The 26,721-nt window shown below is 47.0% G+C and overlaps 2 protein-coding genes across 2 annotated transcripts in view; both read right to left on the bottom strand.

Moving 5' to 3' along the window:
* The window catches only part of LOC111944753 (uncharacterized), a 245,903-nt gene that overhangs the window by 28,811 nt on the left and 190,371 nt on the right, over positions 1-26,721 (bottom strand).
* On the bottom strand, positions 8,199-25,969 carry LOC147647218 (serine/threonine-protein kinase pim-1-like). Its single transcript, XM_086872390.1, has 10 exons — positions 25,961-25,969; positions 13,878-14,162; positions 13,717-13,767; positions 13,146-13,512; positions 12,443-12,619; positions 12,039-12,186; positions 11,630-11,849; positions 10,948-11,082; positions 10,054-10,661; positions 8,199-10,004 (listed from the first exon to the last, which is right to left on the bottom strand). The coding sequence occupies exons 1-6, from the start codon at positions 25,967-25,969 to the stop codon at positions 12,080-12,082; spliced, it is 996 nt and encodes a 331-aa protein (XP_086728516.1). The 3' UTR covers positions 8,199-10,004; positions 10,054-10,661; positions 10,948-11,082; positions 11,630-11,849; positions 12,039-12,079.

The raw sequence follows: 26,721 nt of genomic DNA, 5'->3' as shown, positions 1-26,721 counted from the left end.
CATCCCTTAGCCGAAGCCATTCCCTGGTGGGCGGAGCGGCTAGGAGGCAAGGGGGAATTCTCCCACCACTCACTTACAGTCAGCCCTCGCGCAGAAGCTATTCTCACTGGGGAAGGGGGATAGTCAGGGAGCGGAGGGGCAGGGGGTTCCGGGGTGAGCCCTGCTGACCAAATCTTGTGGACGGCACTGAGACAGGGACGGGGGAAGGTCCCAGGAGCGTCTAGTGCTAGGGTCCCCTCGACGTCGACCCAGGAGTGCTCATAGTCTTCGCTGGCAAGGGGGTCAGGGAGGCGAGGCGCGAGGGGAACGGGATTGGGGTGTAGGGAGGGGCAAGCGGAACCTGCAAGCCCCGCTGGGACCTAACCCCGGGGGCAAGCGGAGACTGCAAGCCCCAGAAAATTCAAAGTGTGAGTGGAAGGCCGGCCGAGTGTAAGAAAGGGTGTGGATTCCTGTGTGAGAAGATTGAGTGTATTCCCTAGTGTGAAAAGAGGAGAGAGTGAGTTCCTAGAGTGTGAGTTTTTGTTGAGGTTTGAAAGGTCAGTTGTCCGTCATTAGAAATTTTCAGTTTGAGTAGGAGCACCTTTATAAAGTTTAATTTAAGTAAGGGCCAGTTTTAAGTTGGTTAGAAGTTGTGTTGTCTGTCAGTTCCAGTTTTATTCAGGAAAAGGCACCGTAAGTTTTAAGTGAAGGTCCAGAGATAGGAGGAGCAATGGGACAGTGTTTAAGTAAGAGAGTAGGTCCCAAGGGGAATGAAGAGGCCACCAGAACCATTCCCCCCGATAGCCCACTAGGGCAAATGTTAAATTGCTGGGATGCACAAGAGGCCACCAAGGGCCTAGACCGGATCAAGATGATCCATTACTGTATAGAGGTCTAGCCCAAACTAGAGATACAAGGACAGTGGCCTTGGTATGGTACTAAAGATCCTTGGATGTGCTCCCAACTGTACCAGCATCTGAAAACCGGAAGAACTGAGCCCAGAAAGAGTATCAGGGTATTCTAGCCATACCTGCACCAAAAGCAAAGAGGGACATAAGAAAACTCTTAAGCCTTTTTAGATACTGCAAACTATGGATGGAACAATATACCCAGAGCATCAAGTTTCTTTATGAAAAGCTAGTTGATTGTGAACCCATAAGGTAGACAGCTGAAGATGAAGCGTAATTAAATCGGCTGAAGGTTAAGCTGTCCTCAGCACCAGTTTTAAGCCTGCCTGACTTAAAAAAAAAAAGAATTTGATTTGTTTGTCAACTCTGAAGAAGGGACTGCATATGGGGTTCTGACCCAGGAATGGGGAGGATGTCGTAAGCCCATAGCCTGTCAATCCAAACTGCTGGACCCAGTAGCTCGTGGGTGGCCCACCTGTGTGCAATCAATAGCTGCTGCTGTCATTTTAATAGAAGAGGCCCAAAAGCTAACCCTACAGGATAAGATCAGAGTCCACACACCACATGATTTAAAAACAATCTTGAGCCGAAAGGCTCAGCAGTGGCTGACAGATGCCAGGATATTAAAATATGAAGTCATCCTAATGGATACTAGCAATTTGGAGCTAGTAACCCCCAAGGGCCTGAACCTGGCACAATTTTTGTCAGGGGAGCCTCTGTCTGAATTAGAACATGACTGCTTAGAATTGGTAAATCTCCAGACCAAAGTGAGGGAAGATCTGGGAGATGTACCCCTGCCCTATGGGAAGGTACTATTTACTGATGGTTCCTCCAGGGTGGTGGAGGGGAAAAGATATTCAGGGTATGCAGTAGTCATAGAGGTAGGGGAAGGAAAACTAGAGGTCCTAGAAAAAGGGAGACTACCCCTCAGTTGGTCAGCTCAGTGCTGTGAGGTTCATACTCTAAAGAGGGGTCTGGACTTGCTAGAGAGAGAAAAAGGAACCATCTATACAGATTCAAAGTATGCCTTTCGGATAGTCCATACCTTTGGTAAGATCTGGGAAGAGAGAGGCTACCTGAACTCCAAAGGGAAGAACCTGGCACATGAAGGGCTGATTAAATCAGAATTAGAGTCCTTGACCAAACCCAAAGAGATTGCAGTGGTCCACATGAAGGGGCATCAGAAGGGAGACTCCTTAGAAAGCAGAGGGAACCGACTTGCTGACCAAGCAGCTAAAGAAGTGGCCTTAGATCCAAAGGAATCAGTAAAAGTTTTTAAACTGGATGAGGTAGTAACTGAAGAGGACGGAAAAAAAGAAACCAATATTTACCAAGAAAGAGTGGGAAGTAATAAAAAAATTAGAACTGTCTCAAGGAGAACAAGGAGAATGGTTAACCTCAGATGGGCGAAAGTTTCTGAACAAGGCCTTAGCCCGGAAAATATTAAATGAGATACATGAACTGACTCATTGGGGAACCCAAGGGTTGTGTGATCATTTTCTGAGAGAAAACCTATACTTGGGAGCAACATCTAGCAAAGGGCCACCTGGTTAGTCAATACCAGAGATTCCACCAACCGAGCAGGTCCTGCCCAGTCTGAGTCTTTACATGTAGTAGACGGAGACAAAGTCCCAGTAGTACATGTCAGAGGTCTGCTAGGGAAGACAGTTTGGGTCAATTCTACCTTGGGCACAGACAAAACCCATTCGTGGGGTTGTCTTTGCTCAAGGACCAGGTTGTACATGGTGGATAATGCAGAGAGATGGAACAACACGATGTGTACCTCAGGGAGAACTGATCATTGGGTAAAAGGTTACTGCCATTGTCTGTATCTTAAACCACGCAGACATGAAACAGAAGGAAATGTGTAAGTGTTGAAGGTATGAGCAAGTGAAAGATGGTGTATTGAGTAAGTAAAATGAGAGAGTGGGGAATCCTGCAGCTCTCCAGCGTGGGGGGGGTCTGGATTCAGTAGCTTGTTGTGAGGCTTGACAGGGGCATGATGGATATACTGCTTGTATTTTTTGGGTGGAACAGAGGAGAAGTTTCTATGTATGTAAATGTGTGCAGAGTTGGAATGTTAGTTTTAGCAGTAAGTCGATAATAAGGGGATAAGGGGTAGAAAGTCCTGGGTTGATTATGATGTTAAATTGTATCCCATTTGTCCACCTAACTCAGACACAGGTTCTGTATTCTTAAAATTCCATCTGAGAGTAAAAGTGAGTGGAAAAGAAGCACCAAGTCTGTTATCAGACTGTACTTGCCCCCCCCCCCGCATCGGGAGTTTTGACTACAGCACAGACAGACAACAAGACACAAATCGCCTTGGCTTTCCAACTAGCCGGAGCAGAGAGGTCTTCCTGGACTGTTTTCTTTCCCTTTTCTGAAACGAATTGAACCTGCTCTGGACTGGGGACTCGGGGGAGCACCGGGAGCTTGCACCCGTGGACTACCGGGAGCCCAGCCTGGGCAGCGGCATTTTCCAGCGCCAGAGGGACTGATAACAGAGCCAACACCCCCAGGAAAGAGACCCTCTGAAGTTCGTCATCTCTTCTGAAGGGCGAGAGGTTTTGTAATTTGATATCATTCATTTTTGTGCTGGGTAGTGCTGTGCCTGTGAAATGAACAGGTTTTTTTTTCACTTCTCTCAGAGAAATCTCTTCCCGAACTTGTTGGGGGGTGGGGGGAAAAGAGCCACATGGGTTTGCTTCCCGGGGGGAGCCCCCCCTGGAAGTTTTCTCCCAAATTTGCCCTAAACCAGGATAAAGAGGCAGCCAGAAATAGACTGAGAGAGAAAGAATATAAACAAAGACTGCAGAACTCTGCCGAGTGAGTTGGTTTAAGTGGGAGTGTTCTTAAAGTTCTTGTGGTTGTTGCTGTAAAATAATTTTGATGTTAGCAAAGTTGGTTGAATGAAAACCCCACCCATTGACTTCTCCCACAGGACATTCTCCAAAAAGGCAACTAAATTAAAGAAGGTGGGAGAAGAAGGACCATACCATCTCTCCTGATCCCCCAAAAAGACCTAAGAGGCAAGACCGGGTGAGGCTAACAGGGAAGGTGAGCCATGAAGCTCCCTAAAACAAAACTAGCTCATACCGGACTCTTAGGTGGACTGATGTTGGTCCAGCTGGTGAGCCTTGGGATAGGGGACAGTGGAGAAGCATGTACAAAGTGCTACTATCCCCTATATGATGGAGAGGATCTAGGATCACTGATGAGGGTCCACACAAACATCAATCCCACCTGTTTTGATCACACCAAATTGGAAACCTGTCAGGAGGAAGGAAAGACATATTGGATTACTAGAAATACTGCCTCATTTAGGCAACGTCTTCTTGGAGAATGCCCTGTAGGAGAATCCTGGCTCTGCTTTGAACAGGAGGGACTGAATGATGTAATAAAGGAAAAACAATTGAAGATAAGGAAAGGTGATCTGGATGAAACACGAGGTAAGAACCTATTCATTGACCTGATGGAGAGAATCAGCAGAGAGTTAAACTTAACCAATTGTTGGGTATGTGGAAACACCCAGATGTCAGATATTTGGCCCTGGGAAGGGATCAGCCTGGCACCTTTAGACATTCTAAGGTGGAAATTAACTGAGCAAAAACCCCAGACAGGGAACAGGGGACGGGAACAATGGGATCTGAAAGCAAGAGTGATTGGGGAAGAATGCATTAAAAGGACAGGAAGAAGATACAAAACCCCTGTGGGAAAAATGGCCTGCAAAAGATACCTGACGGTGAAAGACTCAGGTAGCAGCTGGATCCCCCAAGAACCAAACAGGTATTGGGCCACTGGGAGAAAGGAAAGGGGGTGTATTTATCATGAGGGGTACAAACTGTATGAGTGCGCAGAAAAAGGAATAAACCCTTTTTGGGGGTTAAGAGAACTCTCAAAATACTGGGAACATCCTACAGACACACAGGACACTTTCTGGAAGGCCCCTGAGTATTTATTTTGGATTTGTGGGAGCACTGCATATACCCACCTCCCAGGGGATTGAGCAGGAAGCTGCACAATAGGGATAATAAAGCCTGCTTTTTTCCTCCTACCTAAGAAATCAGGGTCATACTTGGGAGTCCCCTTGTATGATGACTTAAAAAAAGGCAGTCGAAAGAGGAGGCATGTAATGGACCTAGGAAGCAATCAGAAATGGAAGGGGAAGATCTGGACCCCTGAGGAAATAATTAAGACATATGGACCGGCCATGTGGGCCCAGGATGGATCCTGGGGGTATCGTACCCCAGTCTATATGTTAAACCGAATCATCCGTCTCCAGGCAGTATTAGAAGTGGTGTCAAACAGAACTGCCCTTGCTTTAGACCACATCAGCACACAATTGGCACAAACCAGGGCTGTAGTCTATCAGATTCGGCTGGCGGTGGACTACCTATTGGCAGATGAAGGAGGCATTTGTGGAAAGTTTAATTTCTCTGAATGTTGCCTGGAGATAGATGATAAGAGTGAGGTAATCAAAAACATCTCAAAAGAAATACGAAAGATAGCTTATGTGGGCACCCAGGAATGGACTCCTCTGGTGAACTCAGACTGGTGGAATGACCTTTGGTCCTTCAAAAGAGGGTGGTGGGAAAAAATAGTCTTTATTGCTGTCTGTGCATTTGCAAGTTTCTTGTTCCTGCCCTGTTTACTCCCCTGCCTAATCAAGACAGTGACTACCACAGTACAAGCAAGCATCCAGATCCCTGAAATAAAAGATAAGAAGCAGGCCAGGATCATGTTAATGGAGACTCAAAGTCAGGATCGAGAGCACAAAACTGCCAGGGAAATATATGAGCAATATCGAGAATTAAGAGATAAATATTCCCAAGAGCCAGAAGTTAATGGTTGATGCGGGCTAGAGCCCGATCAAAATATAAGAGGGGGGATATTGTTAAGAATAATATGTTACAGTTGCTGTTTGTAAACTCCTTACTTATCTTGTACCCCGGTCCCAGGATATTGTTAAGAATAATACGTTCCAGTTGCTGTTTGTAAACTCCTTACTTACCTTGGACCCCTGTCCCAGGTTTACTTACCTTGTACCCCTGTCGCAAATTGCTGTACCCCATATTTTTGTTCCTTGTTCAGCCAGGCCCTGCCCCCTCTCCCAAGTTGCTGTACCCTGTGTTTCTTGTTCTGTGTTCAGCCAGGCACTGCCCCCACTGCTCCTAGACTCCCACATGGCAACATTGTATCCCTTTCCCGAGTTGCTGTACCGCTCTGAGGAGGAAGATGACATACTGACTTTTATGCAAACGAGAGAGACCAGAGACTTATGGGATGCACCCAGACTGGAAAAGACCCCAAAACAACGAGCCACGCAAAAGGGAAGGAATAAAACCAGCACCATCTAACAAGGAAGACCCAGAGGAGTCCCCTGGCTTCTTTCCAGGGGCCGACATAACCTCAAGGAGACTCGACTGGGATGACAGCCTAGACTACGAGCCTGAAAGAACGAGTCTTCCCGGGGACTCCCGTGAGGAAGGAAGGCCCAGCTCTGTCCTAGTGACAGAGCTGCACGGATCCTCCTCTTCTGCGGTGTCCAGTGGGAGCAGTGGCGGTGTGCGCAACCCCTCGGGCCCCCACCCCAGAGCTGTGCTGCTTAATAAAGGCCTTTTTAAAAGGAGCTGGTCTCCTGGCCCATTTATCACAAGGGGAACGCTGGGGCTGCTGGCCCGGCTGTGCTGTCACTGCCAGGGGAACGCTGGGGCTGCTGGCCCGGCTGTGCTGTCACTGCCAGGGGAACGCTGGGGCTGCTGGCCCGGCTGTGCTGTCACTGCCAGGGGAACGCTGGGGCTGCTGGCCCGGCTGTGCTGTCACTGCCAGGGGAACGCTGGGGCTGCCCCGCTCCTGCCCCACCCCATCAGCTCTGCCAGCGCCTCCAGGGCACACAAAGGCTGAGCCCAAGGGTGAGAGTTGCACAAGGGGCTGAGCTGGCATCTGGGACCCATTGGGATCATGGAGTGCAGCCCCCGGCCCTGCACAGACACCCCAACAATCGCAGCCTGTGCATCCCTGGCAGCGCTGGCCAAAGGCTCCTGGAGCTGCGGCAGCCTCGGGGCCGTGCCCATTCCCTGGGGAGCCTGGGCACTGCCCCAGCCCCCTGGGGGGGAAGAAGCTTTTGCTCATCTCCAGCCCAGCCCTGCCCTGGCCCAGCTCCAGCCGTTCCCTCGGCTCCTGTCCCTGCTCACCTGGGCAGAGATCAGAGCTTGCCCACAGAAGCTGTGGCTGCCCCTGGATCCCTGGAAGTGTCCAAGGCCAGGATGGATGGGGCTTGGAGCAGCCTGGGATAGTGGAAGGTGTCCCTGCCATGGCAGGGGGTGGAATGAAATGAACTTTAAGGTCTCTTCCAAGCCAAGGCATTCTGTGATTCTGTGATTTTGGGAGAGATGATGAAGCTCTGGCTCAGCTTTATCTCAGCAAATGTCTGGAGCCAGCAGCAGCCATGGGTGGGATCATCTCCTCCTCCCTCTCGCTGTGGCTGTAACTCACCCAAGGGCAGTGTCATAAATGAAATTGAAATTTGGACAGCTAGGGTTATTGGGTTAACAGCAGTTTAATAACAAGAAAAAAGATGATACAATTTAGTGAATTGAATGCAAGAATACAATTTAGTGGATTGAAGAGCAATTTGATATAGAAGGAATACAATTTAGTAAAAGAGTACCATTTAGTGAATATATTCATATTCACTAAATTCACTATTCAATATTCATATGTATGAATATATATGAATATAGCTTGCCAATATATATGATTAAAGCATGAGCAAAACTGACAGAGGTACGGAGAGGGCTTCTCACCTCACCTTCTATACAAAAGAAAGCAATTCAAACTAAACTTATATACTCTATGCTCATATATATTCATTCATGTTACTCCTGAGTCTCCTCCAATTTCTGATTCTATAATTTTACATCACTGTTCTTCATGGTGCATGCTTCACTTGTTGCTAGGTGTTCTTATGTCTTCTTTCGTTGGTATTTTGGACAAAGGCTTACACTCATCCTTGTTGTCCTCTGGATAACCTTACAGGCTGTGTGTGCATACTAAGTGTTGTGTTATGTAAGTAAGCATTGTGCTCCACTAATTAGCCTTATATTTTATAATTTTCAGGCCCTCTACCTAAAATCATTCCAACTTTATCCATCTCAAGGTCGATTTTGTCTTAGGGCATTCCTTATCTCAAAACTATATCCTGTATCTTAATTTTAACATGTAACATCTGTAGAGGGGGTTCATCTGCCTTGTAACACCAATTCCCTTGATTGCTTCTAATAATAACTTTCCAAATAGTTACAATTTAGTTAGCACAAATCATTTCCATTTATTACAGGAGGGTGTGGAAACAGGAGCATTGTTTGGTGTGGCCTCCTCTCTGCCTTTCACACCTTTCAGTGCTTTGAGCCAGCCAAGAGCTTTCTCCAGGAGTGCAATGAAGCAGCTGTTGCTGCTCCCAGCTCTGGCTCTTCCCAGTCTCTGCCCCTGCCTGGTTTTGTCCCTCTTGCTGTGCCCTCTGTTCCCCCAGGGGGCTGCCCCAGGCTGAGGGATCAGATCCAGGCACTGCTGCTGCTCCCTGGGGACCAGCCCCAGTTTGGTTGTTGCTGTCAGTGCCAGCAGAAGCCGTGGCTGGAGCAGCGGGTGCTGACAGTGGCCCAAGGCCCGGGGCTGGAGGGGTCCCTGGGCTGGGGCTGGGAGGGAGCTGCCCCTTGTTCTCCCTCTGCCTCCCGCAGAGCTGGGCCGGGCACAAGTGGGGCAGCAGAGCCAACAGGGAGCCTGCGAGTCTCTTGCAGCCGTGCCTGCCCAGAGTTTGGCCTTGGAGCTTCAGGTGGGCAAAGGCAGCTGCTCTGCTCCCTCTGCGTGTGCCCGTGTTCAGCAGTGCTGCTCCATCAGTCTGTGCCCAGCAACGGGGAAAAGCCTCAGCCCTGCAGGGCCAGGAGCTGCCGGGCTCTGCCTGAGCAGCTCAGCCAGCGGGAAGGGAGCTGCTCCACACGGGAACCAGGAGCAAAGGACGTGCCTTTTCTAGGACTTGTTTTCTGTAAAAACAAAAAACAAAGCAACAAAAACAAAAAAAAAAATACGAAAAAAATATGAAAGATAAAAATTACTCCCAAATGTGTAGTGAAAAATCTTCTATAACTCTGGAGTAAGAAAGAGGTAACTGATCTTTTGAAAAAGAGAACTCAGCTTTGATTTTAGTTACTTAGTTTGTACACGTGGAAAGGATCCATTAGCTGCCTTCCTTTACAGATTTGATGGATGTTTTCCAATATTAAGATATTTTGCACTGCAGTTAAAGGAATAGGAAATTGAAATACATGTTCTTCATGACTGTGTCTTGAGTGTAAATATTTTGCAGTTTGAAACCTGGACCTAAAGTGTTGCAAATGGAAGTGATAAATCCCAATGGACTGAGGGAATGCAGCTTTTCCTATGGGATGTGCAGCACTCCAAGGACTTCCTCAGTGGGGCTGTGGGTGCTTGGAGCTTTGTCCTGTGCCACTCTGGGATGTCATGAAATGGGACTTCACCTGCCACCAGCCCAGGTCACGCTCTGCCACCCCAGCTCCTTGGACCTTGTGTCCCCAAAGAAGACACAAGGTGTTTCTGCTGCTCCACCTTTGCACAGATCCACAGAGAGCTGGGATTATCCCAAGTCTCGTGTCTCCATTGTGCCATATTCCTAAAGAACCAGCAGCCCATCCCGACGAATATGGTGAGTTATGTGGATGGTTGTCAGCTCCCTTTCCTGCCTAGAAATCCTGAAACTGCTTCTAAATGCTGTTCCCTTCAGCTCTTGGACACCTACTGACACAGAGCTGGGAAAAAAATGCCCTGGCCATGGCTTACAAGGTGAGTTCTGCCAAAGTGAGAGCTCTGTGGGAAATCTCTATCCATCCCTATCCTTTTAATATATCTGTACGTGGGGGTGTGCATGGATGTGTCTTGTATGGAAAGGAAGGAGTGTGCAAACAACGTGACTGACACTTTCACTCTCTGTGCTCATTCCATACTCATGGGTACAAAGATATTATGGAAACCTTTGCAAGGACAGAGCTTCTGTCCATGGATACAGAGACATCCAAGAGCCCCTGGCACAGACAGACCCTTCTGTCCATGGATACGGAGACATCCAAGAGCCCCTGGCACAGACAGACACTTCTGTCCATGGATACAGAGACATCCAAGAGCCCCTGGCACAGACAGACCCTTCTGTCCATGGATACAGAGACATCCAAGAGCCCCTGGCACAGACAGACCCTTCTGTCCATGGATACAGAGACATCCAAGAGCCCCTGGCACAGACAGACATTGCTGCTCTTCAGCCAGTGACAGGATGAGTCCCTGAGACTGGGGCTTGGTCTTCCTCGTGGTGAGGGGCATCAAGGAAGGCTGCAGTGTGATGGAGACTGTGATGGGCTGGGAACTCACTGGGGGAAAGGAGGGAGCAGTTGTGAAGTAAAAGGCAGGTGTGGGGACAGAACTGTGCAGAGAAGGGCTGAGCTACAGCTTGAGCAAGATGAAAAATGTCATTTGGGGTCATCCCAGATGGATTTCATTTCAGAAGTCATGGAACAAGTTTAATTTTTGGGGGGTGTCATGTTTTCCCTTGGAGGTGGACACTGTGCAGACTTGAGCTGCATTGCCAAAATGCTCAGGTCTCTGCTGCAGGTCACAGCGTTTCTTCTTTGGCTGATCCCGGCCCGGTGCTGAGCCCAGCAGAGCCCTGGCAGAGCCCAGAGCAGCCTCAGCATCCGCAGAGCCCGGCTGCAAGGAGAGAAAGCAGAAACCGCCCGTCAGCTGAAGGCTCCTGTCCCCTTGTCCCAGCCAGCCGCGGTGCCCAGGCCATGCTGGCCGTGCTCAGAGCTGGGCCCAAAGCTGCCCATCACTGCTGCCTTTGGGAGCAGAGCAGGAGGGCAGGACATGTGCCCAGCCTGCAGCCAGCCACGGCAGATCCAGCCCCTCAGCAGCTGCCCAGAGCGGGATGCTCCTGTGCCCGCTGCCATCTCCCAAAAGCTCTTGTCCCTCCCATGCCAAGGAGATGAGGACCCACCTCACACCATCCGCTGCCACAAGAAAAGCTGGTCCCAAACGATGTCCTCAGTCTTCTCCAAGGGCACGGCCCATCCACGCCACAGCTGGTCCCAAGCACTTCCTGATCCAGACTGGACCCCACCTAGAACGCTTCCTTTAGAAAAACAAACAAGAAATTAATGAAAATAGGTTACAGACAAAAAGGGGGAACAAGAAAAATGGTAAAAAATCTTATGTCTGTCAGGAGCTTGAGGTAGGCCCAACCCCTACATTCTAGGGAAAAACCCACCCATGGCTGAGGGAAGCCCATGCTTTCTCCCTTTCCCCCTGCACTGTCCCCCAAAATCACGGTGATCCCAAAGCAAAGCAGGGGAGTGGAGCAGCCCAAGCCCTTCCTTGCCTGCACAGCAAAGCAGCCGTGCTCAGGTTCTGGAGTCCCACCTGTGCTCCTGCCATGGGGGTTTGTTTGTGTCGGGCTGGCTGCCCCAGCCCCAGCCCGGGGCACGGTGGGTGCTGGGGGCTGTTGGCAGGGCCAGGATCCCACTCCCATTTCGTCACCACCCCAGCCCACGTCCCCAGCCCTGCCAAAAACCAGCTGGGCAGCCACTGAGGAATCAGTTGCATCTGCCCCAGCAAAGGGGAAACCTTTGGTTCCCGGCCAATGCACAAATCTGGGAGCATCCCCCTGGGTCTGGACTTACCTGAAAATTCCCTGTGGAGCCTGGCTTTGAAGAAGGTGCCAGAATCAAAGTCCATCATCGCCAGCTCCCACTGGCCAGGTGGAGGAAGAGGTTGTCATCCTTGCTGCTGTCCTCCATGTCTCCAGCAGCAGCAGCAGCAGCCCCACCTGGTACAGCTTCTCCAGGGGCTCCTTCTTCCCTGGGGTGACACCAGGCTGTCAGGGTTCTGCCCAGGGCCCGGCTGTCAGTGAAGCAGGACAAGCAAAACCAGCTCAGATGGTGCCCACCAGTGCTGGGCAGAGCAGCTCAGCTCCAGCACAAGGGCTGTGTGTTCCCATTCCATGACCCCAGTGCAGTGACACAGGCAGGACAAAAAAGTCTGGGTTTCTTTGCTGCTGATTGCCAGGGCATGTGTGGAGCTGTAACTTACCAGGTCCCTGCATCACTGTGCCTGTGGCTCTCTCCCTTCTTCTAGGGCTGATGAATATCCTGCATCCAGGGATCACAGGACAGGTCTTCTAATGAGGGCCTGTCCAAGGAGTTCAGGGATAAACACCACCTGATCAGAATCTGGCAGTCTGGGGAGAGAAACCACAAACCACTGGTCAGTTGGAGAAGGCTCCTGTCTGCTTTGCCCCACTATTCTCGTGCCCAGGCCACGCTGGATGTGCTCAGAGCTGGGCCTAAACTTTCCCATCAATTCTTTGTTTTGGAGGAGAGCAGGAGAGCAGGACATGTGCCACCTCCTCAGCAGCTGCCAGAGCGGGATGCTCACGAGCCCGCTGCTGTCTCCCAGCACTGGTGTTCCCCCCGTGCCCAGAGATGAGGATCCACCTTGGGAGAGCCGTTGTGGCAGCGGGAGCTGGCCCCATCTGATGTTCCTGCCCCTCCTGAAAGGGTGCTCCCCGCAGACCATCTCGTGCAGCAGGATGCCCAGGGACCAGACGGTCGCTGCCTCGCCATGGTACCAGCCGAAGTCGTTCCATTCCGGGGGGCTGTATGACGGTGTTCCTATGGAATATGGATGGAGCTCATCAGGGGGATGCTGCTGCTCCCAGAGCCTGGCCCCAGCATCCCTGGGCATGTGGGGGCTGCCCGAGTGGCACACGGGGTGACCTGCTGCCCTCTCACCAGCACCTGGGACTTGGGTACAAACCTGGGGTTGGAAAAGAAGCCACTGGTGCTGGAAGAGGGCAGCAGAAACCCTGGCAAGGCCCGACCATGACACACAAAGGGAAATACCCACTCAGTGCTGGGGAAAAACCACACCCACATCCTCCCTGCTGGCATTGCCCAAAAAATATCTTGAACCAAGGCAAATCAGGTGAGCAGAGCAGTCCAAGCCCATTCTCACCTGCACACCAAACCAGCTGGTGCACAGGTTCTGGCTCCCCCTCTCTGCTATCCCCACCCACGGGGGATTTTGTCAGGCTGGCTGCCCCAGCCCCAGCCCCAGTCCTGGGAGAATCCCTGCTGCCACACCCAGGTTGGGCCAGGAGATGCCAGGACCAGGATCACCACCCCTGTGTGGGCTCACCTGCAAATTGAGTGTAGGCTGTGTCCTGCAGGTAGGTGCCACAGCCGAAGTCAATCAGTTTTGCCTCGCCGGTGTCCAGGTCTACCAAGACGTTCTCAGGTTTGATATCTCGGTGCAGGACCCCGCAGCTGGTGCAGTGCCGCACGGCCGCCAGCACCTGCTGGAACAGCTCCCGCGCCTCTTCCTCGGACAGGAACCTCCGTGCCCGAATGAAACGCCGCAGGTCCTGACACCGCTCCGGGCGCTCCAGCACCATCACGATGGTGTTGGGGAGCTGAAACCATTCCAGCAGCTGCACCACACCGGGGAAGCCTGTGGACACCTTGTCCAGCAGCACTATCTCCAGGGGTGCGCTGGTGCCGTCGGGCTGCGGGAGGAGCACGGTGCCGTCAGTGGGGCTGAGGCCGTGCCAGGGCTCGGGAAGCCCTCAGCCAGCCCGGGATGCTCTGTGCCCTCCGCTGGCCCCACGCCCGCTCTCCCTGCAGGTGTCCTGGCGGCTCCCACCCTGCCGGGCCCCGGCTCATCCCCGCCCGGCACGGCCCGGCTTCTGCCGCTGGCCCCGCTCACTCACCAGCTCGCCCCAGTGCCGGACGCGGTTCCGTGGCACCTTTTTGATGGCCACCTGCAAGCCAAAGGGAACAGCGGATTCAGCTCACCGCCCACCGTGTCCAGCCCCATCCTCCTCCTCCGCCCCCTCCTCCTCCTCCGCCCGCCGCCGGCCCCTCTGCTCACCGGGAGTCCGTCCGAGAGCCGAGTGGCCGCAAAAACTCTGCCAAAGCCGCCGCGCCCCAGCAGTGAACCCACTCGGTAGCGCTGCTGCAGGGCCTGCTGCGCCTTCCCTGGGGAAGAGACGCGGCCGTCAGTGCTCGGCCCGGGGCCAGGAACGGCCCCCGAGCGCTCCCCGAGCTCCCCGGGCCGGGCACCCGCAGGCGTTCCCTCATTGGAACGCGACAGCGGCGGAGCTCGGGCCGGGGAAGCCGCAGCGGAGGCGGCGGCAGCGGCCGCACCGCCTGTGTCCTCCGCGGGCCCCGGGAGGAGCCGGGGCCGGGGCCGGGGCCGGGGCCGGGGCCGGGGCCGGGGCCGGGGCCGGGGTCGGGGTCGGGGTCGGGGACGGGGCCGGGGCCGGGGCCGGGGCCGGGGCCGGGGCCGGGGCCGGGGGCGGACCGGGGGCATGGCCCGGGTGGGCACGGGGAGAGGGAACCTGGAAGAGAAGGGGACACAGGAAAAGGGCGACGGGGATGGGGTGCGGGACAGTGGGAGAGGGAGAGGAGAGACAGAAAATTGATAAAATCGCTTCTTTCTCTGCTTCTGCCGCCGCTGCTGCCGCCGCTGCCGCTGCAGCTGAAGCACCGGGGCCGTTTGTCCCCGTGTCCGTTTGTCCGTTGCCCGCTCGGCCCCGCCCCGAGCCCCGCGCTCCCCGGGCAGCCCCTGAGCCTGGCCAAACACGGCAACTTTGCCCTGCTGAGCCAAGAGCCAGAGTCTGGACTCCTGCACAGGGGCACAGCAATGCCCTTGGCTGCTGCTGTGCCTTGTCCCTGCTGAGGCTCAGACACCGTCTGAGCACATTCCCTGAATGCAGAATTTGTACCTGAGCCAAGCACTGCACTTGTGTCTCCAGCATTGCTGTCCAAGGAAAACAGGGCAAGGCAAACTGGCTATAGCTCAGGGTATTTTACAGGGTCTAAAACTTGCCAAGTCTCAGATCTTAGAGGTGAGAGCCATTTGGAATGAATGGGATGGAGAACAGTGCAAGATGGAAAAGGGAAACATAAAAATAGTGAATAGAGAAAAAAAATAGAGAAAAATAGAAAAAAAACATATTGTTCATTTCTTTGGATTTTATTTTCATTTCTTAAAAAAGCTGTTTCCATTTTCCCAGAATCTTCTCCCCAGCCCCGTCTGTTCTTTCCAAAAACCTGTCCTGGAGAACAAGGCGCAGCTCCTGTCTCAAGATGTGCCCCCAGCTGCAGCTTCTCTTGGCTTCCCACACTGTGAGTGCAGCACAACTCTTGCAGCAAAGCAGGACAAATGTTTGAAGAACTTGACAACTTGTTCTTTCTTTTCCTTGTGCACTGGGGAGTTGTGCCATTGGTGAGGTTTTCATTGTTCCTCTTCTACCCAAAGAAAACATGATGGGCTGCCAGGAATTGTTGGGGAATACAAGCCTGGCTGAATGTGGAGAAAGAATCTCCAGAGCCTGCAGCCAGCAGTGGAGAGCTCATCATTCCAACAGCCCCATGGACATCTGGAAAGTGATCTGGAACATGAAGATGGGCTGACAGAGGGAGTTTGTTTCTGTGTTCAGTTGAGATGATTCTACATCTCTTGCACTGGGAGGAATCAAGAGCACAATCAGGTGATGATAAGCAGCAGAACATGATAAGCTGGACCTGTCAGTGGATGAGAGAAAGAATGTGAAAAGGAGAAATGCAGGGAATGACTTGGTGAACTTTGTGTGTAAGAAGGGTCATTTTTTCCTAATAATTCCCAATTCATTCCCTTTGCTTTTATCCTTTTAACAAGGCCAATTGCATCTCAGATTCCCAATGAAATGAGAACCCTGAGCTTGTGGAGCTGCCTGAAAGGTGCCCTGTTCCTTTTTCTTCTGCTGCTCAGAAGAAACAATGAAGCGAGTTGGGAAGTTCTGGTATTTCTTTCTCCTGGAGGATTTTTTCATTTTATTTGCCACTGCAGAGGCAATTTCTGTGATGGCCTCTGTCAGTTGATTCTATTTCAGCAGCAGCAGCAGCAGCAACAGGGCTGTGTTTGAGCACTGCAAATGTGACCTGTGTGGCTTTAATTCCCCTCGACTTAGTGCTCAGGGACTTGGGAGCATTTTGATCTCTAGTGATCATGATGCCTGAAACAAAAATCCTGAGTTCCTTGTGACAAAAGCACAGTGGGTAGCACTGATTGAAAGAGGCAATTGCAGCTGTACTGCTAAAATTCAAGTGGCAAGCAGAAGAGGGGCAAGAGCAGCCGGGATCTACAACTGCCAGGACAATTGTAAATTAAATAATTTTGTGGGACTTCTCTGCAATTTTGTGGGATTTTTCTGGAATTCTGTGGGATTTTGAGAAAATTTAAATAATTTTGTATTTTTCTGGAATTTTGTGTTATTTTTCTTGAATTTTATGGAATTTAGTGGAAATCTGAGGAGATTTTGCGGGATGTTTCTAGAATTTAGTGGGGGTTTGAGAAGATTTAGGGAATTTTCTGGGATTTTTCTTAGATTTTGTGGGATTTTTCTTCGTTTTTCTGAGATTTTTCTTAGATTTTGTGGAAATTTGTGGAGATTTTGTGAGACGTTTCTGGAATTAGTTGGGGTTTTGGGAAAATTTAGGCAATTTTGGGAAATTTTTCTGGAATTTTGTAAGACCTTTCTTGATTTTTGTGGGATATTGAGGAGATTTTATGAAATGTTTCTGGAATTTTGAGGGGTTTTGAGGAGACAAGAAGAACTTGGTGAGGGATTTTTCTTAGAATTTGTGGAATTCATTGGAGATTTTGTACAATTTCCCTGGAATTTTCTGGAATTTTGAGAAAATTGAAAGAATTGTGTGGGATTTTTCTGCAATTTTTTGGATTTTCTCTTGAATTTTGTAGGATATTGAGAGGATTTTTTAAGGTTGATGTGGAATTTTGAGGGATTTTGAGAAGACATGAAGAATTTTGATGTATTTTCTTGAATTTTGTTAAAATTTGTGGGGATTTTGTGGGTTGTTTCTGCAATTTTTAGAGGTTTTCAGAAAATTTCTGCAATTTTGTGGGATTTTTCTGGAATTTTGTGGGATTTTGTGTACACTCGAAGAATTGTGAGGGATTTTTCTTAGATGTTTTGGAAATTTCTGTAGATTTAGTGGGATGTTTCTGAAATTTGGTAGGGTTTTGGGAAGATTTAGGAAATTTTGTAGGATTTTTTCTAGAATTTTGAGGGAATTTGATGAGACTTGAAGAATTTTGTGGGATTTTACTTAGATTTTGTGGAAATTTTTGGCGATTTGGTGGGATGTTACTGGAATTTGGTGGGATTTTGAGAAGATTGCAGCAATTTTGTGGGAATTCTCTGCATTTTTGTGGTATTTTTCTGCAATTTTGTAGGATATTGAAAAGATTTTGTGGGAGTTTTTTGGAATTTTGAGGGATTTTGAGGAGACATGAAGAATTTTGAGGTATTTTCTTAGATTTTCTGGAAATGTGTGGGGATTTGGTGGGATGTGACTGGGATTTGGTGCGGTTTTGAGAAGATTTCTGCAATATTGTGGGACTTTTGAATTTTGTGAGATTTTGTGAAGACTTGAAGAATTGTGAGGGATTTTTCTTAGATTTTGTGGAAATTTGTGGAGATTTGGTGGGATGTTTCTGGAATTTGGTGGGGTTTTGAGAACATTTAATGAATTGTGTGGGATTTTTCTGGAATTTTGTAGGATATTCAGGAGATTTTGTGGGAGTTTTGTGGAATTTTGAGGGATTTTAAGGAGACATGAAGGACTTTGAGGAATTTTCCTAGGTTTTGTGGAAATTTGTGGGGGTTTTGTGGGATGTTACTGGAATTTGGTGGGGTTTTTAGAAGCTTTCTGCTGTTTTGTTGGAGTTTTTTCTGGAATTTTGTGGGATTTTCTGGAGACTTGAAGAATTATGAGGGATTTTTCTTAGATTTTGTGGAATTTTGTGGAGATTTGGTGGGATGTTTCTGGAATTTGCTGGGGTTTTGATAACATTTAATGAACTGTGTGGGATTTTTCTGCAATGTGGTGGGATTTTTGTTGAATTTTGCTGGATATTGGGGAGATTTTGAGGGAGTTTTCTTGAATTTTGTTGGATTTTGAGGAGACATGTAGAATTGTGAGGTATTAGATTTTGTGTTATTTTGTGGAGATTTTGTGGGATGTTTCTGGAATTTGCGGGTGTTTTCAGAACATTTAGGGAATTGTATGGGATTTTTCTCCAATTTGGTGGGATTTTTCTTGAATTTTGTTGGATATTGATGAGATTTTGTGGGAGTTAGGTGGGATTTTGAGGGTTCATGTGGAGACTTGAAGAATTACAAGGGATTTTTCTTAGCTTCTTTGGAAATTTTTGGAGATTTGGTGGGATGTTTCTGGATTTTGCTCGCATTTTCAGAACATTTAATGAATTGTTTGGTATTTTTCTGAAATATTGTGGGATTTTTCTTGAAGTTTGCAGGATATTGGGAAGATTTTGAGGGATTTTTTAATAATTTTGAGAGATTTAGAGGAGTCATGAAGGATTTTGAGGTATTTTCTTTGATTTTGTGGAAATTTGTGGGGATTTTGTGGGATGTTTCTGGAATTTGCTGGAGTTTTCAGAACATTTAATGAATTGTGTGGGATTTTTCTGCAATTTGGTGGGATTTTTCTTGAATTTTGTAGGATATTGGAGAGATTTTGTGGTAGTTTTGTGGAATTTTGTTGGATTTTGAGGAGACATGAAGAATTTTCAGGTATTTTTTAGATTTTGTGGAAATTTGTAGGAGATTTTGTGGGATAATTCTGGAATTTGGTGGGGTTTGAGAAAACTTTTGCAATTTTGTGATATTTTTCTTGAAATTTGTGGAATTCTGTGGAGACTTGAAGAATTGTGAGGGATTTTTCTGAAATTTTGTGGAGATTTGGTGGGATGTTTCTGTAATTTGGTAGTGTTTTGAGAATATTGAGGGAATTGTATGGGATTTTTCTTGAATTTTGTGGGATTTTGAGGAGACATGAAGAATTTTGAGGTATTTTCTTAGGTTTTGTGAAAATTTGTGGGGATTTTGTGGGATGTTACTGGAATTTGGTGGGGTTTTTAGAATCTTTCTGCAGTTTTGTGGGAGTTTTTTCTAAAATTTTGTGTGATTTTCTGGAGACTTGAAGAATTATGAGGGATTTTTCTTAGCTTCTTTGGAATTTTGTGGAGATTTGGTGGGATGTTTCTGGAATTTGGTTAGTTTTTTGAAAGATTTAGGGAATTTTGTGAGAATTTTTCTGGTGTCTTGAGGGGTTTTGGGGAGACTTGAAGAATTGTGAGGGATGTTTCTGAAATTTTGTGGAAATTTGTGGCGATTTGGTGGATGTTTCTGGAATTTGCGAATGTTTTGAGAACATTGAGTGAATTGTATGGGATTTTTCTGGAATTTTGTGGGATTTTTCTTGAATTGTATAGGATATTGAAGAGGTTTGTAGGAGTTTTGTGGAATTTTTAGGGATTTTGAGGAGACATGAAGGATTTTGAGGTATTTTCTTAGATTTTGCTGGAAATCTGTTGGGGTTTTGTGGGATGTTTCTGGAATTTGGTGGGGTTTTGAGAATCTTTCTGCAATTGTGTGGGATTTTTCTTGAATTTTGTGGGATTTTGTAGACACTTGAAGAATTCTGAAGGATTTTTCTTAGATTTTGTGCTATTTTGTGTGGATTTGGTGGGATGTTTCTGGAATTTGGTGGGGTTTTCAGAACATTTAGGGAATTGTGTGGGATTTTTCTGCAATTTTGTGGGATTTTTCTTGAATTTTGTAGGATATTGGGAAGATTTTGTGGGAGTTTTGTAGAATTTTGTGGGATTTTGTGGAGACTTGAAGAATTGTGATGGATTTTTCTTAAATTTTGTGGTATTTTGTGGGGATGTGGTGGGATGTTTCTGGAATTTGCTGGGGTTTTCAGAACATGTAATGAACTCTGGGATTTTTTTGCAATTTGGTGTGATTTTTCTTGAATTTTGCAGGATATTGGAATAATTTTGAGGGAGTATCGTAGAATTTTGAGGGATTTTGAGGAGACTTGAAGAATTTTGAGGTATTAAGTTTTCTGGAAATTTATGGGGGTTTTGTGGGATGTTACTGGAATTTGGTGGGGTTTTGAGAAGCTTTCTGCTATTTTGTTGGAGTTTTTTCTGGTATTTTGTGGGAATTTCTGGAGACTTGAAGAATTGTGAGGGATTTTTCTTAGATTTTGTGGAATTTTGTAGAGATTTGTTGAGATTTTTCTGGAATTTGCTGGGGTTTTCTGAACATTTAATGAATTGTATGGTATTTTTCTGAAATTTTGTGGTATTTTGTGGAGACTTGAAGAATTATGAGGGATTTTTCTTTGCCTCTTTGGAATTTTGTTGAGATTTGTTGGGATATTTCTGGAATTTAGTTGGGTTTTGGGAAGATTTAGGGAATTTAGTGAGATTTTTTTCTGGAATCTTGAGAGATTTTGAGGAGACTTGAAGACTTTTGTCGGATTTTTTCTTAAATTTTGTGGAAATCTGTGGTTTTGTGGGATGTGACTGGAATTTGGTGGAGTTCTTTTGTACTCTTGTGGAATTTTATGGTATTTTGTGGAATTTTGAAGAGACGTGAAGAATTTTGTGGGATTTTTCTTAGATTTTGTGGAATTTTGTGGACATTTTGTGGGATGTTTCTGGAATTTGCTGGAATTTTGAGAACATTTAATGAATTGTGTGGAATTTTTCTGCAATTGGGTGGGATTTTTCTTGAATTTGGTAGGATATTGGAGAGATTTTGTGGTACTTTTGTAGAATTTTGAAGGATTTTGAGAAGACATGAAGAATTTTCAGGTATTTTTTAGATTTTGTGGAAATTTGTGGGGATTTTGTGGGATATTTCTGGAATTTGGGGGGGTTTGAGAAGATTTTTGCAATTTTGTAGGGTTTTACTTGAATTTTGTGGAATTTTGTGGAGACTTGAAGAATTGTGAGGGATTTTTCTGAAATTTTGTGGAAATTTGTGGAGATTTGGTGGGATGTTTCTGCAATTTGGTAGGGTTTTGAGAACATTGAGGGAATTGTATGGGATTTTTCTGGAATTATGTGAGATTTTTCTTGAATTGTATAGGATATTGAGGAGATTTTTGGGAGTTCTGTCGGATTTTGAGGGATATTGAGGAGACATGAAGAATTTTGAGGTATTTTCTTAGATTTTGTGGAAATTTGTGGGTGTTTTGTGGGCTGTGACTGGAGTTTGGTGGGGTTTTGAAAACATTTAGGGAATTGTATGGGATTTTTCTGGAATTTTGTGGGATTTTTCTTGTATGTTGTAGGATTTTGAGTAGAGTTGAAGAGTTATGAGGTATTTTTCTTAGATTTTGTAGAATTTTGTGGAGATTTGGTGGGGTGTTTCTGAAATTTGGTGGGTTTTTCAGAACATTTAATGAATTGTGTGGGATTTTTCTGCAATTTGGTGGCATTTTTCTTGAATTTTGCAGGATATTGGGGAGATTTTGTGGGAGTTTTGTGAAATTTTGAAAAGACATGTCGTATTTTGAGGCATTTTTCAGTTTTTGTGGAAATTTCTGGGCATTTTCTGGGTTGTTTCTGGAATTTGTTGGGATTTTGAAAAGATTTCTGCAATTTTGTCGGATTTTTTCTGGAATATGGAGGGATTTTGTGGAGACTTGCAGAATTTTGTGGGATTTTTCTGAATTTCTGTGGAAATTTGTGGTGATTTGGTGGGATGTTTCGTGAATTTGGAGGGATTTTGTTGTCGTGTTGTGGAATTTTCTGGTATTTTTTGGGCTTTTGAGGAGACTTGAAGAATTGTGAGGGATTTTTCTTAGTTTTTGTGGAATTTTGTGGCGATTTGGTGGGATGCTTCAAGAATTTGCTGGGGTTGTTAGAACATTTAATGAATTTTGTGAGATTTTTCTTAGATTTTGCAGGATATTGGGGAGATTTTGTGGGAGTTTTGTGGAATTTTAAGGGATTTTGAGGAGACTTGAAAAACTGTGAGGGATTTTTAAGATTTTTTTGAAATTTGTTTAGATTTTCTTGAATGTTTTTGGAAATTACTGGGGCTTTTGAGAAGATTTCTGGAATTTGGTGGGATTTTTCTTGAATTTTGCAGGATATTGAGGAGTTTTTGTGGGAGTTTTGTGGAATTTTGAGGGATTTTGAGGAGACTTGAAGAATTTTGAGGTATTTTCTTGATTTTGTGGAAATTTATTTAGATTGTCTGGGATGTTTCTGGTATTTGGTCGGGTTTTGGGAAGATTTCTGCAATTTTGTGGGATTTTTTCTGGAATGTTGTGGGATTTTGAGGAGACTTGTAGTATTTTGTGGGATTTTTCTGAAATTTTGTGGAAATGTGTAGAGATTTTGTGGGATGTTTCTGGAATTTGGTAGGGTTTTGGGAAGATTTAGGGAATTTTGTGAGATTTTTTTTCTGCAATCTTGAGAGATTTTGAGGAGACTTGAAAACTTTTGTGGGGTTTTTTCTTAAATTTTGTGGAAATTAGTGGGGATTTTGTGGGATGTGACTGGAATTTGGTAGGCTTTTGAGAACATTTATGGAATTGTGTGGGATTTTTCTGCAGTATTGTGGGGTTTTTCTTGAATTTTGCAGGGTATTGGGGAGATTTTGTGGGAGTTTTGTGGAATTATGAGGGACTTTGAGGATACATGAAGAATTTTGAGGTATTTTCTTAGATTTTGTGGAAATTTGTGGGTGTTTTGTGGGATGTTCCTGGAATTTCGTAGAGTGTTGGGACAATTTCTGCAATTTTGTGCATTTTTTTTCATGAATTTTGTGGGATTTTGTGGAGACTTGAAGAATTTTGAGGGATTTTTCTTGATTTTGTGGATTTTTTTGGAGATGTGGTCGAAAGCTTCTGGAATTTTGTAGGGTTTTGGGAAGATTTAGGGATTTCTTTTTTATGTTTTTGCAATTTTGTTTGATTTTTTTGCAATTTTGTGGGATTTTGCAAAAGTTTAAACAATTTTCTGGATTTTTTCTGCAATCTAGAAGGATTTTTAGGAGACTTGAATAATTTTGAGGGATTTTTCTTAGACTTTGTGGAATTTTGTGGAGAATTGTTTTTATGTTTCTGGAATTTGCTGGGGTTTTCAGTACATTTAGGGAATTGTGTGGGATTTTTCTTGAATTTTGTAGAATTTTTCTGGAATTTTGTCAGAATTTCCTTGAAATTTGTTGTTTCTGGAATGTTGTGGGATTTTCTGGAATTTTGTGGAATTGTCTGGATTTTTTTGGATTTTGACGAGTATTGAAGGATTTTGTGGAATGTTTCTAGAGTTTTGTGGGATGTGTTTGGAATGTGGTAAAATTTTCTGGAAATTGGAGGAGATTTGGTGGGATGTTTCTGGAATTTGGTGGGGTTTAAAGAAGATTTAGGGAATTTCGTAGGGTTTTACTGGCATTTTGTGGGATTTTTCTGGAATTTTGTGGAAATCGGGGGAGATTTTGTGGGATGTTTGAGAAATTTGGTAGAGATTTTAGAAAATTTAAAGAAATTTGAGGGATTTTTTTGGAATGTTGTGGGATATTTCTGTAATTTTGTGGGGTTTTTTTTGAATATTTTGTAAATTGGAGGAGATTTTGTGGGACGTTTCTGGAATTTGGTTAACATTTAGAAGATTTAGGGAATTTTGGGGGATTTTTCTAGAATTTTGTGGGGTTTTTTCTAGAATTTTATGGATTTTTGAGGAAATTTAAAAAATTTTCTGGGTTTTTTTCTTGAATTTATGGGATTTCTTTGGAATTTTATGGAATTTTTCTTGAATTTTGTGGGATTTTGAGAAGACGTGAAGGATTTTGTGGGATTTTTCTTAAATTTTGTTGAAATTTTGGGGGATTTTGTGGGATGTTTCTGGAATTTGATAGGGTTTTGGGAAGATTTAGGGAATTCTTTGATGTTTTTTGGAATATTGTGGATTTTTTTTGGAATTTTGTAAGATTTTGAGAACATTTGGGGCAATTTTTATGAAGATTTTGATTAATAAAATAGAAAAAAAAGGGTTAAAACTGATGAAATTTCGGTTAACAAAGGTTAAAAGCAAAACCATCCAAAGGGACCTGAATTCCGCGCTAAATGCGCATGGTTTGGCCTAACATCAGCCAAATGGGGTTAAAATCATCCCAAGGGGTCCAATTGCAACCAGAAGGGCATAAAAATGCCCAAACTGGTGTAAAACCCACTCCAAATGGCCTAAAATCACCCTTGGATCTCCCAAATGGGTGCAAGATCCACCCTGAAAGTCGCTGGTTTTGCCTCAAATCACCCAAAGGGCCCCAGCATCCCCCAGCCTGGCCTGAAACGCCCAAAAGGGACCTGAAATCACCCAAAAAGGGCTCGGTTCGAGCGGCACCGGGACTGGGAGCGAGACCGAGATCGAGACTGAGACCGGGACTGAGACCGGGCCTGAGACTGGGACTGAATCCAGCACCGGTACCGAGAGCAGCACCGCTCCGGGACCGGGACTGAGACCGGGACCGGCACCGCTCTGGGATTGAGATCGACACCGGGACCGGAATCGGCTCCGGGAGTGCCCCGGGACTGCTCCGAGACTGAGACCGAGGCCAGCACAGGGACTGGGATCAACACCAGGAGTGATCCGAGACCGAGACTGAGACCAGAACCGGGATCAGCTCCGGGATCACTCCTGGAGCAGCACTGGGATCAGCACCGGGATCACTCCTGGAGCAGCACTGGGATCAGCACCGGGATCACTCCTGGAGCAGCACTGGGATCAGCACCGGGATCACTCCTGGAGCAGCACTGGGATCAGCACCGGGATCACTCCTGGAGCAGCACTGGGATCAGCACCGGGATCACTCCAGGACCAGCACTGGGATCAGCACCGGGATTGCTCCAGGACCAGCACTGGGATCAGCACCGGGATCACTCCTGGAGCAGCACTGGGATCAGCACTGGGATCACTCCTGGAGCAGCACTGGGATCAGCACCGGGATCACTCCAGGACCAGCACTGGGATCAGCACCGGGATCACTCCTGGAGCAGCACTGGCACTGGGACAGGAACTGCTCCGAGGCCCAGACTGAGACCAGGACTGAAACCAGCACTGGCACCAGCACTGAGACCGGCACCGCTCTGGGACCGAGACCGGGACTGAGAGTGAGATGGAGACAAAGACTGGGACTGGGAGCGCTCTGGGACCGACACTGGGACCACCACAGCTCCGGGACAGAGATCGACACCGGGACCGGAATCAGCTCTGGGATCGCTCCAGGACCACCGCGTTCACTCCGGGCAGTTTTGGCCCTGCCCCCAGGTGAGACTGGGGAGGGCTGGGAGGGATTGGGAGAGAACTGGGAGGGAACTGGGAGGGAGCCCTGGGCAAGGCGGGACCGCCTTGGTTCGCATCATTCCAGTGCAGCCATCCCGGTCCATGTGATCCCAATCCCTGGTGCTGATCCATACGGTCCCGGTCTGTGCAATCCCAGTCTGGGCAATCCCAGTCTGTGCAATCCCAATCTGTGCAATCCCAGCCCATGGATCCCAGTCTGTGTGGTCCTGCATGGCACACACTCCAAGAGTCTGGAATTCCAGTTGCCAGCAAGGAAAAGATGTTCCTGCCCTTGAAGGCAAAGCTCTTGAGAAAGGGCCGAGAGCCAAGTGCAGCAAGATCTTACAGTGACATTTCCCTGCCAGCCCCCAGAACTTCACTCATGCTTGTTGTAGCTCCTGGATTGGGAATTAAATCAGGGCAGGGTCTCTGGTGGGAGCTGCCCTGGGTGCAGGGAGACGCTGATGTCAGCGTTCAGGAACACACATAATCACAGATTGATTATATGCAGGTGCTTTATTGAAGCACACGGGAACTCGAGGTATCAGCAACCCAAATCTAGCTCCATCATCTTTGTCCAAAGTGCACATATTTCTACAATTTCAGCTGTAGCAGTAATCACTGTAACAACCTTATCAATATTGCCTCATTAATATTGCTTGATTAGCTTTATCAATATTGCTTCATGAGAGTTAGCTCACCCTTGTACGAACATGTACGAATCTTATCTCTGGGTGGGTATCTTGGAATCCCCAAGTACCAGTTCCTGTTACCGTAAACATTTCAGCTTGTTAGACCATCCCCAATACCAGACATTCTTGTGGCCTACTTCTACATGGTTTTAAGAAACATTTTCAGAAACATTTAACCCCAGAGTAACAAGGGTTTCACTGCTGTGGTGTCACAGAGAGGGGAACACTGGGGCTGTCACTGCTGTGGTGTGTGATAGATTGACATTTAAGAAAAAAAGACGAACAGCTAAGGATGTTAAGGTTGCTGGAGGCTGATGGGAGTTTTTTCTCCTGGCCTATAACTGGTCATTTCCAAGAACTGACAGTAGTTTTGCCCATTGAAAAGTGACATCAACCTGTGAACATCACCCTTTAAATCTTAAGCCTGGGAATTTCTCTTTCTCTTTGGTTTCTGGCTTTTGAAGAGGTAACAGGGCTCTGGTTCATCCTCTTCCCCCGGAACAGGACAAGGCCGCAGGGGGAGCGGGGCTGGCCTGAGTTCTGCGGTTCCTGGCAGGGGATGGAGACTGTGAAGTGACAGGAGCCCCTTCCCAGAGGGAAGTACTCCCATCTGTCCTACTGGTCTGGCCTTAATGTAAATCTTTGAGTTGATCAAAGGGTCATTGCTAAACAAAACCTTGGTTTTGCCTGCTGACATTGCTGGTCAGGCAGTGTCCCAGGAGATGCTCTTGATGGTTGCCTCTTTTCCTGGGCATGGCACTGGAGGAGGTCCAGGCCCAGGTGATGCCACTGAAGGAAATGTGCCCTCAGCCCAGGGATGCTCAACACAGACTCCCCCAGCC

The sequence above is a fragment of the Cyanistes caeruleus genome, unplaced genomic scaffold (genome assembly GCF_971803275.1).
Source record: "Cyanistes caeruleus unplaced genomic scaffold, bCyaCae1.hap1.1 HAP1_SCAFFOLD_65, whole genome shotgun sequence".
Classification (NCBI taxonomy): domain Eukaryota; kingdom Metazoa; phylum Chordata; class Aves; order Passeriformes; family Paridae; genus Cyanistes; species Cyanistes caeruleus.
This window is presented reverse-complemented; position numbering and strand designations above follow the sequence as displayed.